This window comes from Molothrus ater, chromosome 30 (genome assembly GCF_012460135.2).
Source record: "Molothrus ater isolate BHLD 08-10-18 breed brown headed cowbird chromosome 30, BPBGC_Mater_1.1, whole genome shotgun sequence".
NCBI classification, from domain to species: Eukaryota; Metazoa; Chordata; class Aves; order Passeriformes; family Icteridae; genus Molothrus; species Molothrus ater.
This window is the reverse complement of record NC_050507.2, coordinates 63,173-78,621: the sequence shown is the minus strand read 5'-3', so window position 1 is coordinate 78,621 and position 15,449 is coordinate 63,173. Positions and strand designations below refer to the sequence as shown.

Here is a 15,449-nt window from a genome sequence, read left to right as displayed (position 1 = left end):
GGCTCTTCCCAGTGCTCCCAGTACGGTCCAGTTTGGTTCTGGAGAGGGATGAACCACCCCAGCTGGTGTTTGGGATCCTTCCAGAGGGTGGAGGACCAACCCAGTGCTCCCAGTATGGCCCAGTTGGGTCTTGGAGTCCCACTGGACTGGGATGAACCAGTCCTGGGGAGGGAACTTTGCCCCTCCAGATGAATTTTTGGGGGATCTTTGCCATTTCCCTCCAAACTGGTCTCTGATGGGAACTCGCTGTTGGTTCTGTTCCCTCTCTGCTCTTTCCCCCTAACTCCCCTGGCACCTCCAGGAGTGACAAGCCCCCTCCCCATTTTCCCAGTCTGAACTGGGGGCAGCTCCCTGTGCACAAACAGGGGGGGCTCCAGGACGCCCCCTGCCCCTTTCCCCCCGTTCCCCAAGGCAGCAGCCGCAGTAGAGAGCGATAGATATTTATATAAATATTTGGGGCTGTACAAGTGAGGAGGGAGTGCAGGGTGGGGCTGTGGGGGCGCGCAGGTCACAGGCCGGGGGGGGCTGTGGGCCGGGGGGGCCCCTCGCCGCTGCCTGAGTGATCCAGCTCTGCACTGTCACAGTCGGAGTCCTCGGAGACCTGGGGACACACGCGGGGCTGGGGCATCCCCGCCGCCCTGGGGGACAGGGACCCCCACCCCATGGGGGCCATTCCTGGGGGACAGGGACCCCCACCCCATGGGGGCCATTCCTGGGGGGGACAGGGACCCCCCACCCCATGGGGGCCATTCCTGGGGGACAGGGACCCCCACCCCATGGGGGCCATTCCTGGGGGGGACAGGGACCCCCTTTGCCAACCCCCTCTGGGGGCCTGGGGACCCCCACCCCATGGGGGCCATTCCTGGGGGGGACAGGGACCCCCCACCCCATGGGGGCCATTCCTGGGGGGGACAGGGACCCCCTTCCCTTTGCCAACCCCATCTGGGGCTCACGGACCCCCCACCCCATGGGGATCATTCCTGGGGGACCCCTTCCCTTTGCCAACCCCCTCTGGGGGGCTCAGGGGACACCTCCCCCCCCCCCCCATCCCATGGGGACTGTCCCTGGGGGGGCCCTGCAGACCCTCCTCCCTTTGCCCCCTCTGGGGACCATTCCCAGGGGACCCCCACCCCATGGGGCCCATTCCTGGGGGTGCCCCTGCGTGGGGGCCTCACCTTGGTGGGGCTGAGCCCCCCGTGCCGGCGGCCGGGCCCCTCGGGCGGGGCTGCGTCCAGCGGGATCTCGGAGCCCTGGGACAGCAGATCCTCGGAGCGGTCATCGGGGCGCTCGTCCGTGTTGGTGCTGCCCACGTCGGGGGTGGCGCTGTGCGACGGCTCGCTCGTGTGGCCCTCGTCGCCGTCGCCGTCCGAGAAGTTCTCGGAGCTGAAGGTGGACAGCGACTGGCGCTTGCTCATCCCCGGGGGCCACCTGGGCGGGGGCGAGGGGGGCGCGGGGTGAGGGCGGGGGGCTCCGGCACCCGCAGCACTCCCGGTGTCCCCGGGCGGGGGCCGCACCCACCTCTGCCGCAGCGGCAGCTCCACCTCGCTGTCCACCTCGCCCTCCTCTTCCTCCGACGAGACCCCCCGTTTCTGGGGGCGCAGGGAGGGGGGGCTTGGGGTCCTCCTGAGGCCCTCGGGAAGGACCCTCGCTCCTGGCCCGCCCCTCACCCCGCGAGGGCCCCGGCAGTGCTGACGCCCCCTCCTCGGGAGGAATCCATGCCCCCTCCCACTTCTGGGACGGCCCTGGGGTTCCCCCCGCGCCCCCCCAAAAGGGCCGCGGGGCTCTGGGCTCTCACCTGCCCGCGGGTGACGGCCGCCCGGTACAGCAGAGCCGCGGGCGTCAGGTGCTGCCCGGCGGCCCCTTTGCTCCCCCGGCCGGCGCCGCTCTCCCGTTCTGGCTCCCCGGGCGTGCGGGGCTGCGCCGGGGGGGACCCTTGGCTGCCCGTGGCCCCCTCGGGTCCCGCATCGGGTTCCGTGGCCGGGGGGGCACCCGCGGCCTCCAGGGTGCCCCCGAGGATGTCGGGGCTGGCGGCGGTGGCGGGGGGACCCCGGGGGGTCCCGGCCTCGGGTCCCGGCTCCCCGCAGCCGCCCCGGGGCCCCGCCTTGCGGTGCCGGCCCTTGGCGCGGCGGCTGCGCCCGGGGGACGGGGGGCCCTTGGGACACCCCGGCAGCGCCACCTGCGCCATGGCCGCGTCCAGCTTGGGCAGCAGCACCTCCGGCTTCAGGATGTCGGGGCTGGGCACAGGAGGGACACGGGCGCGGCTGTGGGAGGGGATCCCGGCACCGCGACCCCTGGGACATCCACAGCCCCGAAGAACCCCCCTCCCTCCCCGGGACACCGGGGTCTGCAGCCCCAGAACTCCCCAAAGGACCCTGACCCCCCCTCCGAGGTCCCCAAGCATCTGCACACCGGGGGCATTTCTCCCAAGAGCCCAGACACCCCCAGTCCCCGAAACGACCCCAAATCCAGATCCCCCAGAGCATCTCCCCCCTCCCCAAAGAGCCCAGACACCCCCAGCCCAAAGAACGCCGTCCCCTCAGTCCCCTAAACGACCCCAGGCCCCCCCACCCTGCTGGACCCGCACGTCCGTGCCTCCCAACCCCAATCCCCGGCACCCCCATTTCCCCCCATTTCCCCCCGCCCCAAACGCCCCAAGGTGCCCCCCCGAGGGACCCCCGCCCCCGCTCACCGCTTGCCGTGGGGCGAGAGCTTCTGGGGGACGTTTCTCTTCTTGATGAGGGTCTCGACAGCGTTGCCGTGCAGGAGCCCCCGCGGCACCCGCGGCTTGAAGAGCCCGGGGTAGCGCTTCTCCAGCGCCTGCTCCCGCCTGCCACGGGCCACGCGTGGGCACCCGCGCCCCTGCCCGGGGCAAGCGGGGCCTGGGGAGCGGCCACGGCCGGGGGGGAGCGGCCGCGGGGTCAGGGAGCACCATGGGGGGGACAAAGGGCTGGCCACGGCCAGGGAGTGACCATGGGATGGGCACAGAGGGTGTGGGGGGCTCTTTGGGGGTGTTATTTGTGGAGGGTTAAGATTGGGGGTGTTCTTCGGGAGGGTTGTGTTTGGGGGTGTTATTTGGGGGTGTTATTTGTGGGGGTAGCTGTTCGGGGGTGCTGTTTGGGCGCTGCCCACCCACCTGAGCAGCTCCTTCTCCTTGAGCTCCAGCTGCAGCATGAGGGCGCTCAGCTCCATGTAGAGGTTGTTGGCTCGCTCCAGTTTCCGCTCGTAGTGCTCCCGGATGTCCAGCGCGTGCCTGGGGACACGCGTGGCGTCAGAACCGGCCGGGGGACAGGGACAGCGGCCCGCAGCCCTCCCTGTGCCCCGCCAGCCCCGGCCGCCCCCGCCCCGGTCCCTTCCCAGCGCGGCCCCACCGCAGCTCCTCGCGCCGGCGGTTGATCAGCTCCTCCTCCAGCCGGTGCAGACACGTCCCCTCCGACTTGATCTTCTCGAAGTGCAGCTTCACCTCCTCCCGCCACTCGGCCTGCGGCACAGGGACAGCGCCGCCGCTGCCACCGGGCTCCGGCCACCCCGCACATCCAGGGCTGCGGCGGTGCCGGGCACTGTAGGCACTGCCCGGCTGGAGGAAGGGGGTCCTGGGCTGCTGGGGTTGGTACCTGGGATTTGAAGTAGGTCTCCTGCGGGGTGGAGAGGACGTCGGCCGAGGCGATGTCGAGGTGCAGCAGGATCTGGCGGAAGGACGGCCGGTTCCGGGGTTTGCTGTTCCTGGGGGAAGGACACGGCACTCAGGGGGGGCCGGGAGTCTCGGGGGGTTCTGGGGGAGGCTGACAGTGCCGGGGGGTCCTGAAGGTTTTGGGGACCAGGGGCAGAGAAGGGTGCACACGACACAGGGGGGGCACAGCTACAACCAGGGGTCCCCCCCTGCCCTGCCCTGCCCTGCCCTGCCCACGGGGGCAGGTCCCTCCTGCTGGCCCCGTGGCCCCATCTGTGTGGGGTCCCTCGGGGTGTCCCCGTGGGCACTCACCAGCACTGGCGCAGCAGCACCTTGAAGCCGTCGGGGCAGCTGGAGGGGACGGGCAGGTGGAGGCTGTTGCTGCCCACGCCCCAGATGATGGCCGACGAGTCCACGTCCTTGTAGGGGATCTCGCCCGTCAGCAGCTCCCACAGCACCACCCCGAAGGACCTGTGGGCGCCCATGGGCCCCGTCACCCATGGCGACCTCCTGCTGTCCCCTCACCTCTTCCGCTCTGGTGTCCCCAGTGTCCCCCACTCCTGGGTCCCTGACGTCCCCTGGCCCCGCCACGTCACTCCCAGTATCCCCAGTGTCCCGATCTCCGTGGCATCCCCACAATGTCTCCTGTCCCCAGTGCCTGCCACTGCAGTGTCCCCCGTGTCCCCGGTGTCCCCATGGCCTCACCAGATGTCCACCTTCTCGGAGACGGGCTCGTTGCGGATGACCTCGGGGGCCATCCAGGCCACGGTGCCGGCGAAGGACATCTTGGTGCTCTTGTCAATGAGCTCCTTGGAGGTGCCGAAGTCCGAGATCTTCACCACGTCGTCGTAGGTGATGAGCATGCTGGGGACACGCGCTCAGCGCCACGCCAGTGTCACGCCAATGACACGCCAACGACACGCCAATGACACGCCAATGGCACGGGCACTGCTGCACATGCAACTGCTGCGGGCACCAGCGGGTCACGGCAGGGATGGGCAGGGCAGGGGACAGGCAGCACGGAGAGGACAGGGGACAGCATGGACACAGACCAGAACCGGACGACGCCAACACGGACACAGCACCGGCGTGGGACACCAATAAGATGGGACAAGGCCACCATGGACATTGCCCTGCCTGGGACAGCACCACGGACACGGCCCCACCGTGGACATGCAATGCCATGAGCGTGGCCCTGTTGAGGGGACGCCACCACTGCGTGCACAGCTCGGCCACCACCATGAGCATGGCACTGCCACGGGCATGAAGCCACCAGGAGTGGCAATGCCAGGGTCACACAGCTCATGGACACGCACCACCAAGGACAGGGCACCAGCAGGGACAGGGCACCACCAAGGACACGGCTCCGTCCCGTCCCAGCACCGCTGTGCCATGCACCCACCCCATGCACAGCCCCACGCCCGGGGGTCCCTGGGGTGCCCCGAGCCCCGTCCCCGGCTCACTTGGGCGATTTGAGGTCGCGGTGGATGATCTTGTGCAGGTGCAGGTAGTTCATGCCCCCGGCGATGCCCATGGACCAGTCGACCAGCAGGGAGGGGGTGACCTTGCGGCCGGCGCGCAGCACCTCGTAGAGCTGGCCCTGGGCGCAGAACTCCATGATGATGCAGTAACAGGGGGCCTGGGTGCACACGCCCCTGCGGGCACAGCGCCACCTCAGCGCCCGCCGGGGCCACCGCTCCACGGGGACAGCCCCGCACGGAGCCCCGGGCCCCGGTGTCCATGACCTTGGTGGCCGTGTCCATGCTGGGCACCGTGTCCATGCTGTGCCCGTTCCATGTCCGTGCCATGCCTGTGCCATGTGCATTCCATGTCCATGCTGTGTCCATTCCGTGTCCATTCCATGTCCATGCTGTGCCCATTCCATGCTGTGTCCATGCTGTGTCCATTCCATGCCCATTCCATGTCCATTCCATGCCCATTCCATGCCCATGCCGTGTCCATGCTGTGTCCATGCTGTGTCCATTCCATGCCCATGTCGTGTCCATGCTGTGTCCATTCCATGTCCATTCCATGCCCATTCCATGCCCATGCCGTGTCCATGCCGTGTCCATGCCGTGTCCATTCCATGCCCATTCCATGCCCATGCCGTGTCCATGCTGTGTCCATGCTGTGTCCATTCCATGCCCATGCTGTGTCCATGCCCATGCCATGCCTGTGTTCTAGCATGCTCCATGCCCCATGCCCATGCCCCATTCCCGCAGTGTCCCCCTGCCCGTGCTGTCCCCGTGCCCCGGTGCCAGCAGCCCCCTCTCACTTGAAGGTGATGATGTTGGGGTGCTTGAGCTTGCGCAGGTGTTTGATGTCGGTCTCCTTGAGGTCCCGCACCTTCTTCACGGCCACCTCCTCGCCGTGGAAGCGGCCCAGGAACACGGCGCCCTGCGCCCCGCTGCCCACCCACTGCAGGTCCAGGATCTCCTCGAACGGCACCTCCCAGGGGTCTGCGGGCACCGGGGGCATGGCACCCACAGCCCCCCGGGACCCCCACCATGGCACCCCCACCATGGCACCCACAGCCCCCCGGGACCCCCAGCATGGCACCCCCACCCATGGCACCCACAGCCCCCCGGGACCCCCACCATGGCACCCACAGCCCCCCGGGACCCCCACCCAGGGCACCCCCACCCATGGCACCCACAGCCCCTCGGGACCCCCACCTTGGCACCCACAGCCCCCCGGGACCCCCACCCATGGCACCCCCAGCATGGCACCCACAGCCCCCCGGGACCCCCACCCATGGCACCCACAGCCCCCCAGGACCCCCAGCATGGCACCCACAGCCCCCCGGGACCCCCACCTTGGCACCCACAGCCCCCCGGGACCCCCACCCATGGCACCCCCAGCATGGCACCCACAGCCCCCCGGGACCCCCACCCATGGCACCCACAGCCCCCCAGGACCCCCAGCATGGCACCCACAGCCCCCCGGGACCCCCACCCATGGCACCCCCAGCATGGCACCCACAGCCCCCCGGGACCCCCACCATGGCACCCACAGCCCGAGAGCACCCAGGGACCCCCGGAGCACCCCCAGCACCCCCATCCCCACGGTACCCCTGGTGTACCCCCCCCACCTTTCCCCCCTCACCCCTGCTTCTGCTTTTGCCCTTCACCGCCTCTTTTCTCCCCACAGTCGCCCTTTGCCCCCTTGGCCCACCCTGCTCTGGGCCCTGCTTTGAAGCTCCTTTCCCCTTCCCTCCCCTTTGCCCCTTTCTGTCCCCCCTCACCCCCGTGCCCCGGAGCCCCCCGGTGCCCCCGGTGCCCCCGGCGCTCACCCTCGGGCGGGTGTTTGTGCTCGGCCGCGTAGGCTTTGCCGATCATGGTCCACACGGGCTTGAGGCACCCGAAGAGCCCCTCCAGGAAGCCGCCCCCGGCCTGGCAGCGCAGGTGGGCGGCATCGGCCGCCAGCGGCCCCGCGGCCTCGGGGCCGAGCTCGGGGGCCCGCGGGCCCCCCCGGCGGGGCCAGGCCTCGGGGGGGGCGCTGGGGGCGGGCAGGACATCGCGCAGCACGCACTGGGTGGGCGTCAGCTCCTGCTCGGGGGTCCCGTCCGACGGCAGCGCCAGCGACGGCGACGGAGTGCGGGTCTCGTGCAGGCAGGCCATGGGGCTGGGGGCGAGCGGTCAGCGGGGCCGGAGACCCCCGGGCACCCCCGGGACACGGGCGAGCGGTGCGCGGGGCCGGAGCGAGCGGGACACCCCCAGAACGGGGGGGAGCGGTCAGCGGGGCCGGGGGCACCCCCGGAACATGGCGGTGACCCCCACACGCGTGTGACCCCCCCCGGTGCCCACGGGACCCCCAGACACGCGTGTGACCCCTTTACACTCGTGCGTGCCCCCGCCCGTCCCCGCCGGGTCACCCCCGGGCACGCTCGGGGTAAACTGAGGCACGAGGGGTCCCGGGGGCGGGGGACGGTCGCCATGGCAACAGCGCGGCCGGCGGTGATGTCATCACTGAAATCGGGGGGGTTTGGGCGGGGGAGGGGCCGAGCGTCACCCCGAGGGACCCGCGGGGGAGGGGGCGCCACCCGCCCCTCCAGGTGTCGCGCGTGTCCCCCCGCGGTGACATCACGTCACAGGGTGACGTCATCCCGGTAAGGGAAGGGGCCTCCCCCCCACCCACCCCCGGGGAAACTGAGGCAGGAGCGGGGGGCGCGACCCGGGGGGGGGGCTGGGACAGAGCGGGGGGAGGGCGGCACTTGCGACAGGCGACAGCGCCGGGCCCGTGTCGCGACAGCGCAGCGTGGGAGGAGGGGAGCGGGGGCGAAACAGCGCCCCCGCCGGCGCGTCATGTCGGGACATGGCGCCCTGTCGCGACATGGGGGGGGGTTGCGGGGGCCGTGGCGTGACGGGGGCAGGGGGGGATGGAGGGGTGCGCGCTCACGGGGGGAACCCGCGGGCACGCGCAGGGACTGGCGGGCGCGCGCGCACGCACCTGCCGCCGTTTGCACGCGCGCGTGGAAGGGGCCACGAGCGCGTGCACGGCCGGGGGGGGATGGGGGGGTCACGAGCGTGCACGCGCGTGTGCAAGGGGGGGTCACGCGCGTGCAAGAGGCCGCGCGCATCCCCTCCCCCCCCCTCAGCCCCCCCAGCCCCCCCGCGGCCGAGGGGGGAGGGGAGGGCGCGGCCCCCCCGGGCCTGGGGGGGGTCCCGGTGATGGGGGGGGGGCCCGAGCCCCCCCCGGCCCCGCCGCCCCCCCCCGATCCCGGCGCATCCCCGGCCCTGCCCCCTCCCCCCATCCCGGCGCATCCCCCCCCCCCCGAGCGGTGCCGGTACCTGGGGGGGCTCCGGGCCCTCGCCCGGGGGCGCCGCTGCTGCCGGGGGGTCCCGGGGGGTCCCGGTGCCGGGGGGGGCCCGGCGGTGCCGGTGCTGCGGGGCTGGGCCCGGCGGGCGGGGCCGGTACCGGGGCCGGGGCCGCGGTCGGGGCGAGCGGCGAGAACGGCCCCGCCCGACGGGAACGGCCCCGCCCCGGCCCCGCCCCGCGCACCGGAGAGACCGGCACGGGCACCGGGAGCCCCCCCGGCAGCGCCCCGGGACCGCGATGCTGCACCGGGACCGCACCGGGACCGCACCGGAACCGCGGTACCGCCCCGGGAACCGCCGCAGCGGACAGACCGGCACTGGGACCCAAATACCGCACCGGAACCCCGGTACCGCACCGGGACCCAGATACCGGCACCGGGACCCGGATACTGCACCGGGACCCAGATACCGGCACCGGGACCCGGATACTGCACCGGGAGAGACCGCACCGGGGAGCCCCCCCGACACCGCACCGGGACCCCCCGATACTGCCCCGGGACCCCCACTCGGCACCGGCTCCGGGACCGCTCTGACACCGGCACCGCTGCCGGGCCTGCACAGGCACCTCCCGGCGCCAGCACCGGGACTCCAACACCCGCCCCACCGGTGTCCCCGTGACCCCGCCGGCACCGGCACCGGCACCGGCACCGGCACCGGCACCGGGCCCAGCAGCACGCGGGGCACCGGGGCCATCCCAGTGCTCCCAGTACGGGTGTCACAGTGCTCCCAGGACGGTGTCCCTTGGGTCCCAGTGCTCCCAGTAGGGTGGCCCTCCATCTCCAGTGCTCCCTGTGTGATCCCAGCGCTCCCACTCTGACCAGTGCCACCCCTGTCCCATTGTCCCCACTGTTCCCATTATCTCCCACTGTCCCCAATGTCCCCATTGTCCCCAATGTCCCCACTGTCCCCATTGCCCCCCACTATCCCCATGTCCCCCCCACTGTCCCCCTCTGTCCCCATTGTCCCCACTGTCCCCGTTATCCCCCACTGTCCCCATTGTCCCCCACTGTCCCCATGTCCCCACTGTCCCCACTGTCCCCACTGTCCCCATTGTCCCCACTGTCCCCATTGCCCCCCACTGTACCCGTTATCCCCCACTGTCCCCACTGTCCCCACTGTCCCCATGTCCCCACTGTCCCCACTGTCCCCACTGTCCCCATGTCCCCACTGTCCCCACTGTCCCCGTTATCCCCCACTGTCCCCATTGTCCCCCACTGTCCCCATGTCCCCACTGTCCCCACTGTCCCCACTGTCCCCATTGCCCCCCACTGTCCCCACTGCCCCCCACTGTCCCCGTTATCCCCCACTGTCCCCATTATCCCCCACTGTCCCCATTGCCCCCACTGTCCCCATTGTTCCCACTGTCCCCACTGTCCGCATTGTCCCTGGTGTCCTCACTGTCCCCATTGCCCCCACTGTTCCCATTATCCCCCACTGTACCCATTATCCCCATTGTCCCCATTGCTCCCCAATGTTCCCATGTCCCCACTGTCTCCATTGTCCCCATTGTTCCCTGACCCCCCTCGAGGGAAACTGAGGCACGGCCCCCTCCCCGCCCCTCCAGCACCACGTGACCCCGCTTCCCGCCTCCTCCGCGTTCCCGCCCTCCTCCTGGCGCGGGGGTTTATGGGAAGTGTAGTCCGCCGGAGGGCTGGCGGCGGCCGCGCGCCCTGCGGGCGGACTACAGTTCCCATTGCCCCCCGCGCGGCGCGGCGCTCCCGTGATGCCGCGCGCCCCCTGGCGGCGCGGGCGGCGGCCGGAGCGGCGGGGATGAGCGAGGAGGGGGCGGGCGGGGCCCGGCGGAGCGGCGGCGCCTTCCCCAGGTACCGGGACCCCCGGGGCCCCCCAGGGCTGTGCGGCTCCGCCCGGGGCCCCCCGGGGCTGCCCGGCACCGCCCGGGGCCCCCCGCGCTGGCGGCGGCGGGCGGGGTGGGGGCGGCCTAGGCCGGGCTCGGGCGGGGCAGGGGAGGGGAGAGGGAGGGGGGACAGCGCTGTCCCGGCGGTGTGTGGCACTGCCGTCCCTGTTCCCGGGTCCCGGCGACATCCCCTGACCGTGTCCCCGGCTGGCAGTGCCACCCCCGTGCCCCTGTCCCCGCGCTGTGCCGGGGCTCCATCCCTGTCCCCGTGTCCCCAGGCTGTGTGGCAGTGCCACCGCTTCCCCTCATACTGCTGGGGCTCCATCCCCGTCCCCGTGTCACCACAGCACGCACAAATGCCCCCCCGTGTCCCCACACTCTGTGGCAGTGCCACCCCTGTCCCCGTGTCCCTGTCGCCGCCGTGTCCCACCCCCTGTCGCTGTCCGTGTCCCAGCCTGGAGCAGATGGTGGCGGCCAGCCCCGGGAAGACGCCCATCAGCCTCCTGCAGGAGTATGGCACTCGCCTAGGCCGGACCCCGGGCTACGACCTGCTCAAGGCCGAGGGCCAGGCCCACCAGCCCAACTTCACCTTCCGCGTCACGCTCGGGGACATCAGCTGCACCGGTGGGACCCCAAACCCAGGGACCCCCCTGGGGAGCCCCCAGAACGGCCCCAGGCCACCCTGTCCCTCCTGTCCCCTCGGGGACATCAGCTGCACCGGTGGGACCCCGACACAGGGACCCCCCTGGGGAGCTGTCCTGGGCCACCCTGCCCCTCTTGTCCCCACCCTGTCCCACCCTGTCCCCCCTGTCAGCTGCACCGGTGAGACCCCAAAGCTCCCAGGGCCCCCCCGGTGTCCCTGAGGGGTCCCTGAGGGTCCCTGTGTGTCCCCCAGGGCAGGGTCCCAGCAAGAAGGCGGCCAAGCACAAGGCGGCCGAGGTGGCCCTGAGGCTGCTCAGAGGGGGGGGGGCCATGCTGGAGCCCCTGGAGCACAGGTGGGGGCTGGGGGGGGCTCTGGGGGTACCTGGGGGGCTCTGGGGGGCTCTGGGGGGAGGCGACATCCAGAGTAGTTTGGGGGCACCCAAGGGGGGCTGCGGGATCCTGCGGGGTGTGAGGGCTCTGCTGAGCTCGGGGGGGTCTGGGGGGGCTCTCAGGGGAGTCTGGGAGTTCCTGGGGGGTCTGGGGGCTCCCAGGGGAATCTGGGGAGGGCTCTGGGGGCTCCTAGGGCAGTCTGGGGGTTCCAGGGGGGTCTGGGGGTTCCCAGGGGAATTTGGGGGAGGGCTCTGGGGTTCCCAGGGGAATCTGGGGGAGGGCTCTGGGGGCTCCTAGGGCAGTCTGGGGGTTCCAGGGGGGTCTGGGGGTTCCCAGGGGAATCTGGGGGAGGGCTCTGGGGGCTCCTAGGGCAGTCTGGGGGCTCCAGGGGAGTCTGGGGGCTCCCAGGGGAATCTGGGGGAGGGGTCTGGGGTTCCCAGGGGAAGCTGGGGGGGGCTCTGGGGGCTCCCAGGGCAGTCTGGGGGTTCAGGGGGGTCTGGGGGTCCCCATAATGCCTGGGGGTGTCTCTGACCCCTGCCCCCCCCCAGCTCTCCGTTCCCCCCGGAGCCCCCCGCAGAGCCCGGCCCCGCCGCGCCCCCCCCGGCCCCGGCCGCGCCCCCCCCCTCGCCCAGGTAAGGGGGGCCACCGTGTCCCCGCCCCCCCCAAACGCCCCCGGCCCCTCTGTGGGTGCCCCCTGACCCCTGTGCCCCACAGGGGCCCCCCCCTGGAGATGAAGACGCCGGTGTCCCCCCCCCAGGCCGAGTGCAACCCCGTGGGGGCTCTGCAGGTGGGTGCCACCTCCGGGGGGGACACCAGGGGACACCAAGCGACCCCACCCACCTGCCCGGGCTGGGGGGACACGGCCCTGGGGGGGGGGGACCTCACCCATCTGTGGGGTGGGGGGAGCACGATGGCATCTGGGGGCTCTTCCTCATTTTGGGACAGTTGTTGCTGTTTTGGGGACAGTCATTTCCATTTTGGGGCTGCTCATCCCCATTTAGGGACAGTCATTTCCATTTTGGGGCTGCTCATCCCCATTTAGGGACAGTCATTCCCATTTTGGGGCTGCTCATCCCCATTTAGGGACAATCATTCCCCTTTTGGGGCTGCTCATCCCCATTTAGGGACAGTCATTCCCATTTTGGGGCTGCTTATCCCCATTTAGGGACAGTCATTCCCATTTTGGGGCTGCCCATCCCCATTTAGGGACAATCATTCCCATTTTGGGGCTGCCCATCCCCATTTAGGGACAATCATTTCCATTTTGGGGCTGCCCATCCCCATTTAGGGACAGTCATTCCCCTTTTGGGGCTGCCCATCCCCATTTAGGGACAGTCATTCCCATTTTGGGGCTGCCCATCCCCATTTAGGGACAATCATTCCCCTTTTGGGGCTGCCCATCCCCATTTAGGGACAGTCATTCCCCTTTTGGGGCTGCTCATCCCCATTTAGGGACAATCATTTCCATTTTGGGGCTGCCCATCCCCATTTAGGGACAATCATTCCCCTTTTGGGGCTGCCCATCCCCATTTAGGGACAGTCATTCCCCTTTTGGGGCTGCTTATCCCCATTTAGGGACAATTATTCCCATTTTGGGGCTGCTTATCCCCATTTAGGGACATTTATTCCTGCTTTGGGTGGATTATCCCTCTTTTGAGGACAATTATCTCCATTTTGGGACCATTGTTCCCTTCTTGGTGCTGGTTATCCCCATTTGGGGACAGTTATGTCTGTTTTAGAGCTGCTTATCCCCATTTTGAGGACAATTATCCCCATTTTGGGGCCATTATTCCCATCTTGGTGCTGGTTATCCCCATTTTGAGGACAATTATCCCCATTTTGGGGCCGGTTATCCCCGTTTGGGGCCTCTATCTCCATTTTGGAGGCTGTTGCCCCCGTGTGGGGGCGCTGATGGTGGCTCGGGGCCGTCCCCACGTGGAGTGGCCGTGTCCCCTCAGGGCCGGCCGTGTCCCCAGGGGTGTCCATGTCCCCCCAGGAGCTGGTGGTGCAGAAGGGCTGGCGCCTGCCCGAGTACACGGTGACGCAGGAGTCGGGGCCGGCGCACCGCAAGGAGTTCACCATGACCTGCCGGGTGGAGCGGTTCGTGGAGATCGGTGAGGGTCCCGGGGGTCCCGGGGGTCCCGGGCAGGGCTCCGGGGGTCCCAGCTCACGCCCAGCCCCTCCCCAGGCAGCGGCACCTCCAAGAAGCTGGCCAAGCGCAACGCGGCCGCCAAGATGCTGGTGAGGATCCACAACGTCCCCATGGAGCCACGCGACGGCAGCGAGGCCGAGGGCGAGGAGGACCAGTTCAACATGGTACTGGGGGCACTGGGAGGGACACGGGCACCCAGAGACACCCTGGGCTCACCCAGGGGCACCCAGAGACACCGTGGACTCACCCAGAGTAACCCCAGAGCCACCCAGAGTCCCCCAGAGCCACCCAGAGCACCCCAGCGTCCCCTCTGCCCCCTGCTCCAGGCCGTGGGGAGGGCACCGCTGGGTTTGGGGCTGTGGGTGGCCCCGGGGGTGTCCTGCGGTTCCCGGGGGGGTTCCCACACCTCAGGGGGTGGGGTCGGGGCAGACCCCGGGGGCTGGGCAGGTCCCCGAGCCCCGGTGCCCCCTCCCCAGACGTGCCCCCGGCTGGAGGGGCTGCGGGGCCGTGCCCCCGGCTGCACCTGGGACTCGCTGCGCAACTCGGCGGGCGAGAAGCTGGGCCAGCTGCGGAGCCGCGGGGGCAGCGCCGCGCCGGGGGGCGCCTGCGCCCTGCTGCAGGAGCTCTCGGAGGAGCAGAGCTTCGCCATCAGCTACCTCGACATCGGTGAGCCCCGGGCCCCCTCAGCCCGGCCCCGGCCCCCCGCGGGTGCCCCGGAGGTGCCCGGGGCCGTGGGGTGACCCCGCTGTGCCCCCAGACGCGCTGAGCCTCAGCGGGCTGCACCAGTGCCTGGTGGAGCTCTCCACGCAGCCGACCACGGTGTGCCACGGGTCAGCCCCGTCCCGCGACGGCGCCCGCGCCCAGGCGGCCCGGAACGCGCTGCAGTACCTGCGCATCATGGCCGGGGGCAAGTGAGCCCCGCCGGGGCAAGGGAGCCCTGCCGGGGCAAGGGAGCCCTGCCGGGGCAGTCAAACCCTGCCCGGGGCAAGGGAGCCCTGCCCGGGGCAAGGGAGCCCTGTCCGGGGCAGTCAAACCCTGCCCGGGGCAGTCAAACCCTGCCCGGGGCAAGGGAGCCCTGCCGGGGCAAGGGAGCCCTGCCGGGGCAGTCAAACCCTGCCCGGGGCAGTCAAACCCTGCCCGGGGGCAAGTGAGCCCCGCCGGGGCAAGGGAGCCCTGCCGGGGCAAGGGAGCCCTGCCCGGGGGCAGTCAAACCCTGCCCGGGGGCAGCGAGCCCTGCCCGGGGGCAGTCAAACCCTGCCCGGGGGCAATCGAGCCCCGCCGGGGTGGTGGCCGCAGCTGCCCCCGGAGCCCCCGGGCAGCGCTCGGACCCTCTGGACGCGGCCCCCACCCGCGGCCACCGCCCCGACCCCGCTGCGGGTGGACGGACGGACGGACAGACGGACCTCAGGGCCTGGGGCCCCCCTCTGGCCTGGCCCCCCGTTCTGGAGGGTCCCCGGGTGCCATCGGCCCCCCAGAATAAAGCTGGGGGGGTTTGTACTCCCCGTGTCCGTGTCTGCTTGGGGCCGGCGGCGCCTGGGGCGCGGAGAAGGGCGGGAGCCGCGTCCCCCCACCCATCCCGGGGCAGAAGCAGAGCAGGGCTCGGGCTGGGGGGACAAATCGCTTTATTGGGGGACAGACGGAGCCCCCGAGGCGCCCGGGCCGGGCCGGGCTCGGGGCCGGGCTCAGCGGCGGCGGCCGAAGCGCTGCGGGGTCGCCATGGTCCAGAACGGGGCCGCCGGGGGGTCCCAGCTGCGGGGGCTGAGCCGGGCCTGGGGACCCCCCTGCAGCCCCCAGCCCGACCTGCGGGGGGACACGGCACCGTTAATCCGCACCGGGGACACCATGGGGACAGACAGAGGGACGGGGATGGACGGACGGACGGATGGGAATGGGCTGAACACAGACACGAAATGGAGCCCCCATCCC

General features: G+C 71.0%; 2 protein-coding genes across 6 annotated transcripts; one reads left to right on the top strand and one right to left on the bottom strand.

Annotated features, from left to right (window-relative positions):
• Positions 1-424: 424 nt before the first annotated feature.
• Positions 425-8,740, bottom strand: MAP3K12 (mitogen-activated protein kinase kinase kinase 12). Its single transcript, XM_036399719.2, has 14 exons — positions 8,458-8,740; positions 6,960-7,291; positions 5,943-6,126; positions 5,131-5,322; positions 4,373-4,531; positions 3,980-4,138; positions 3,612-3,720; positions 3,369-3,478; positions 3,134-3,250; positions 2,690-2,827; positions 1,796-2,234; positions 1,519-1,589; positions 1,176-1,428; positions 425-601 (listed from the first exon to the last, which is right to left on the bottom strand). The coding sequence occupies exons 2-14, from the start codon at positions 7,285-7,287 to the stop codon at positions 509-511; spliced, it is 2,352 nt and encodes a 783-aa protein (XP_036255612.1). The 5' UTR covers positions 7,288-7,291; positions 8,458-8,740; the 3' UTR covers positions 425-508.
• TARBP2 (TARBP2 subunit of RISC loading complex) lies at positions 7,147-14,531 on the top strand. Of its 5 annotated transcripts, none has more exons than XM_036399734.2 (9): positions 7,147-7,775; positions 10,794-10,963; positions 11,235-11,334; positions 11,920-12,003; positions 12,086-12,158; positions 13,368-13,485; positions 13,560-13,687; positions 14,000-14,189; positions 14,281-14,530. In XM_036399734.2, exons 1-9 carry the CDS (start codon positions 7,603-7,605, stop codon positions 14,436-14,438), a joined length of 1,194 nt encoding a protein of 397 aa, XP_036255627.1. In that variant the 5' UTR covers positions 7,147-7,602; the 3' UTR covers positions 14,439-14,530. The 5 variants fall into 5 exon arrangements, with proteins under 5 accessions (XP_036255627.1, XP_054373683.1, XP_036255624.2 ...); XM_054517708.1 differs by lacking the exon at positions 7,147-7,775 and adding an exon at positions 8,459-10,307 and having other exon boundaries at positions 13,371-13,485; positions 14,281-14,531; XM_036399731.2 differs by lacking the exon at positions 7,147-7,775 and adding an exon at positions 8,459-10,307 and having other exon boundaries at positions 14,281-14,529.
• Positions 14,532-15,449: the final 918 nt, after the last annotated feature.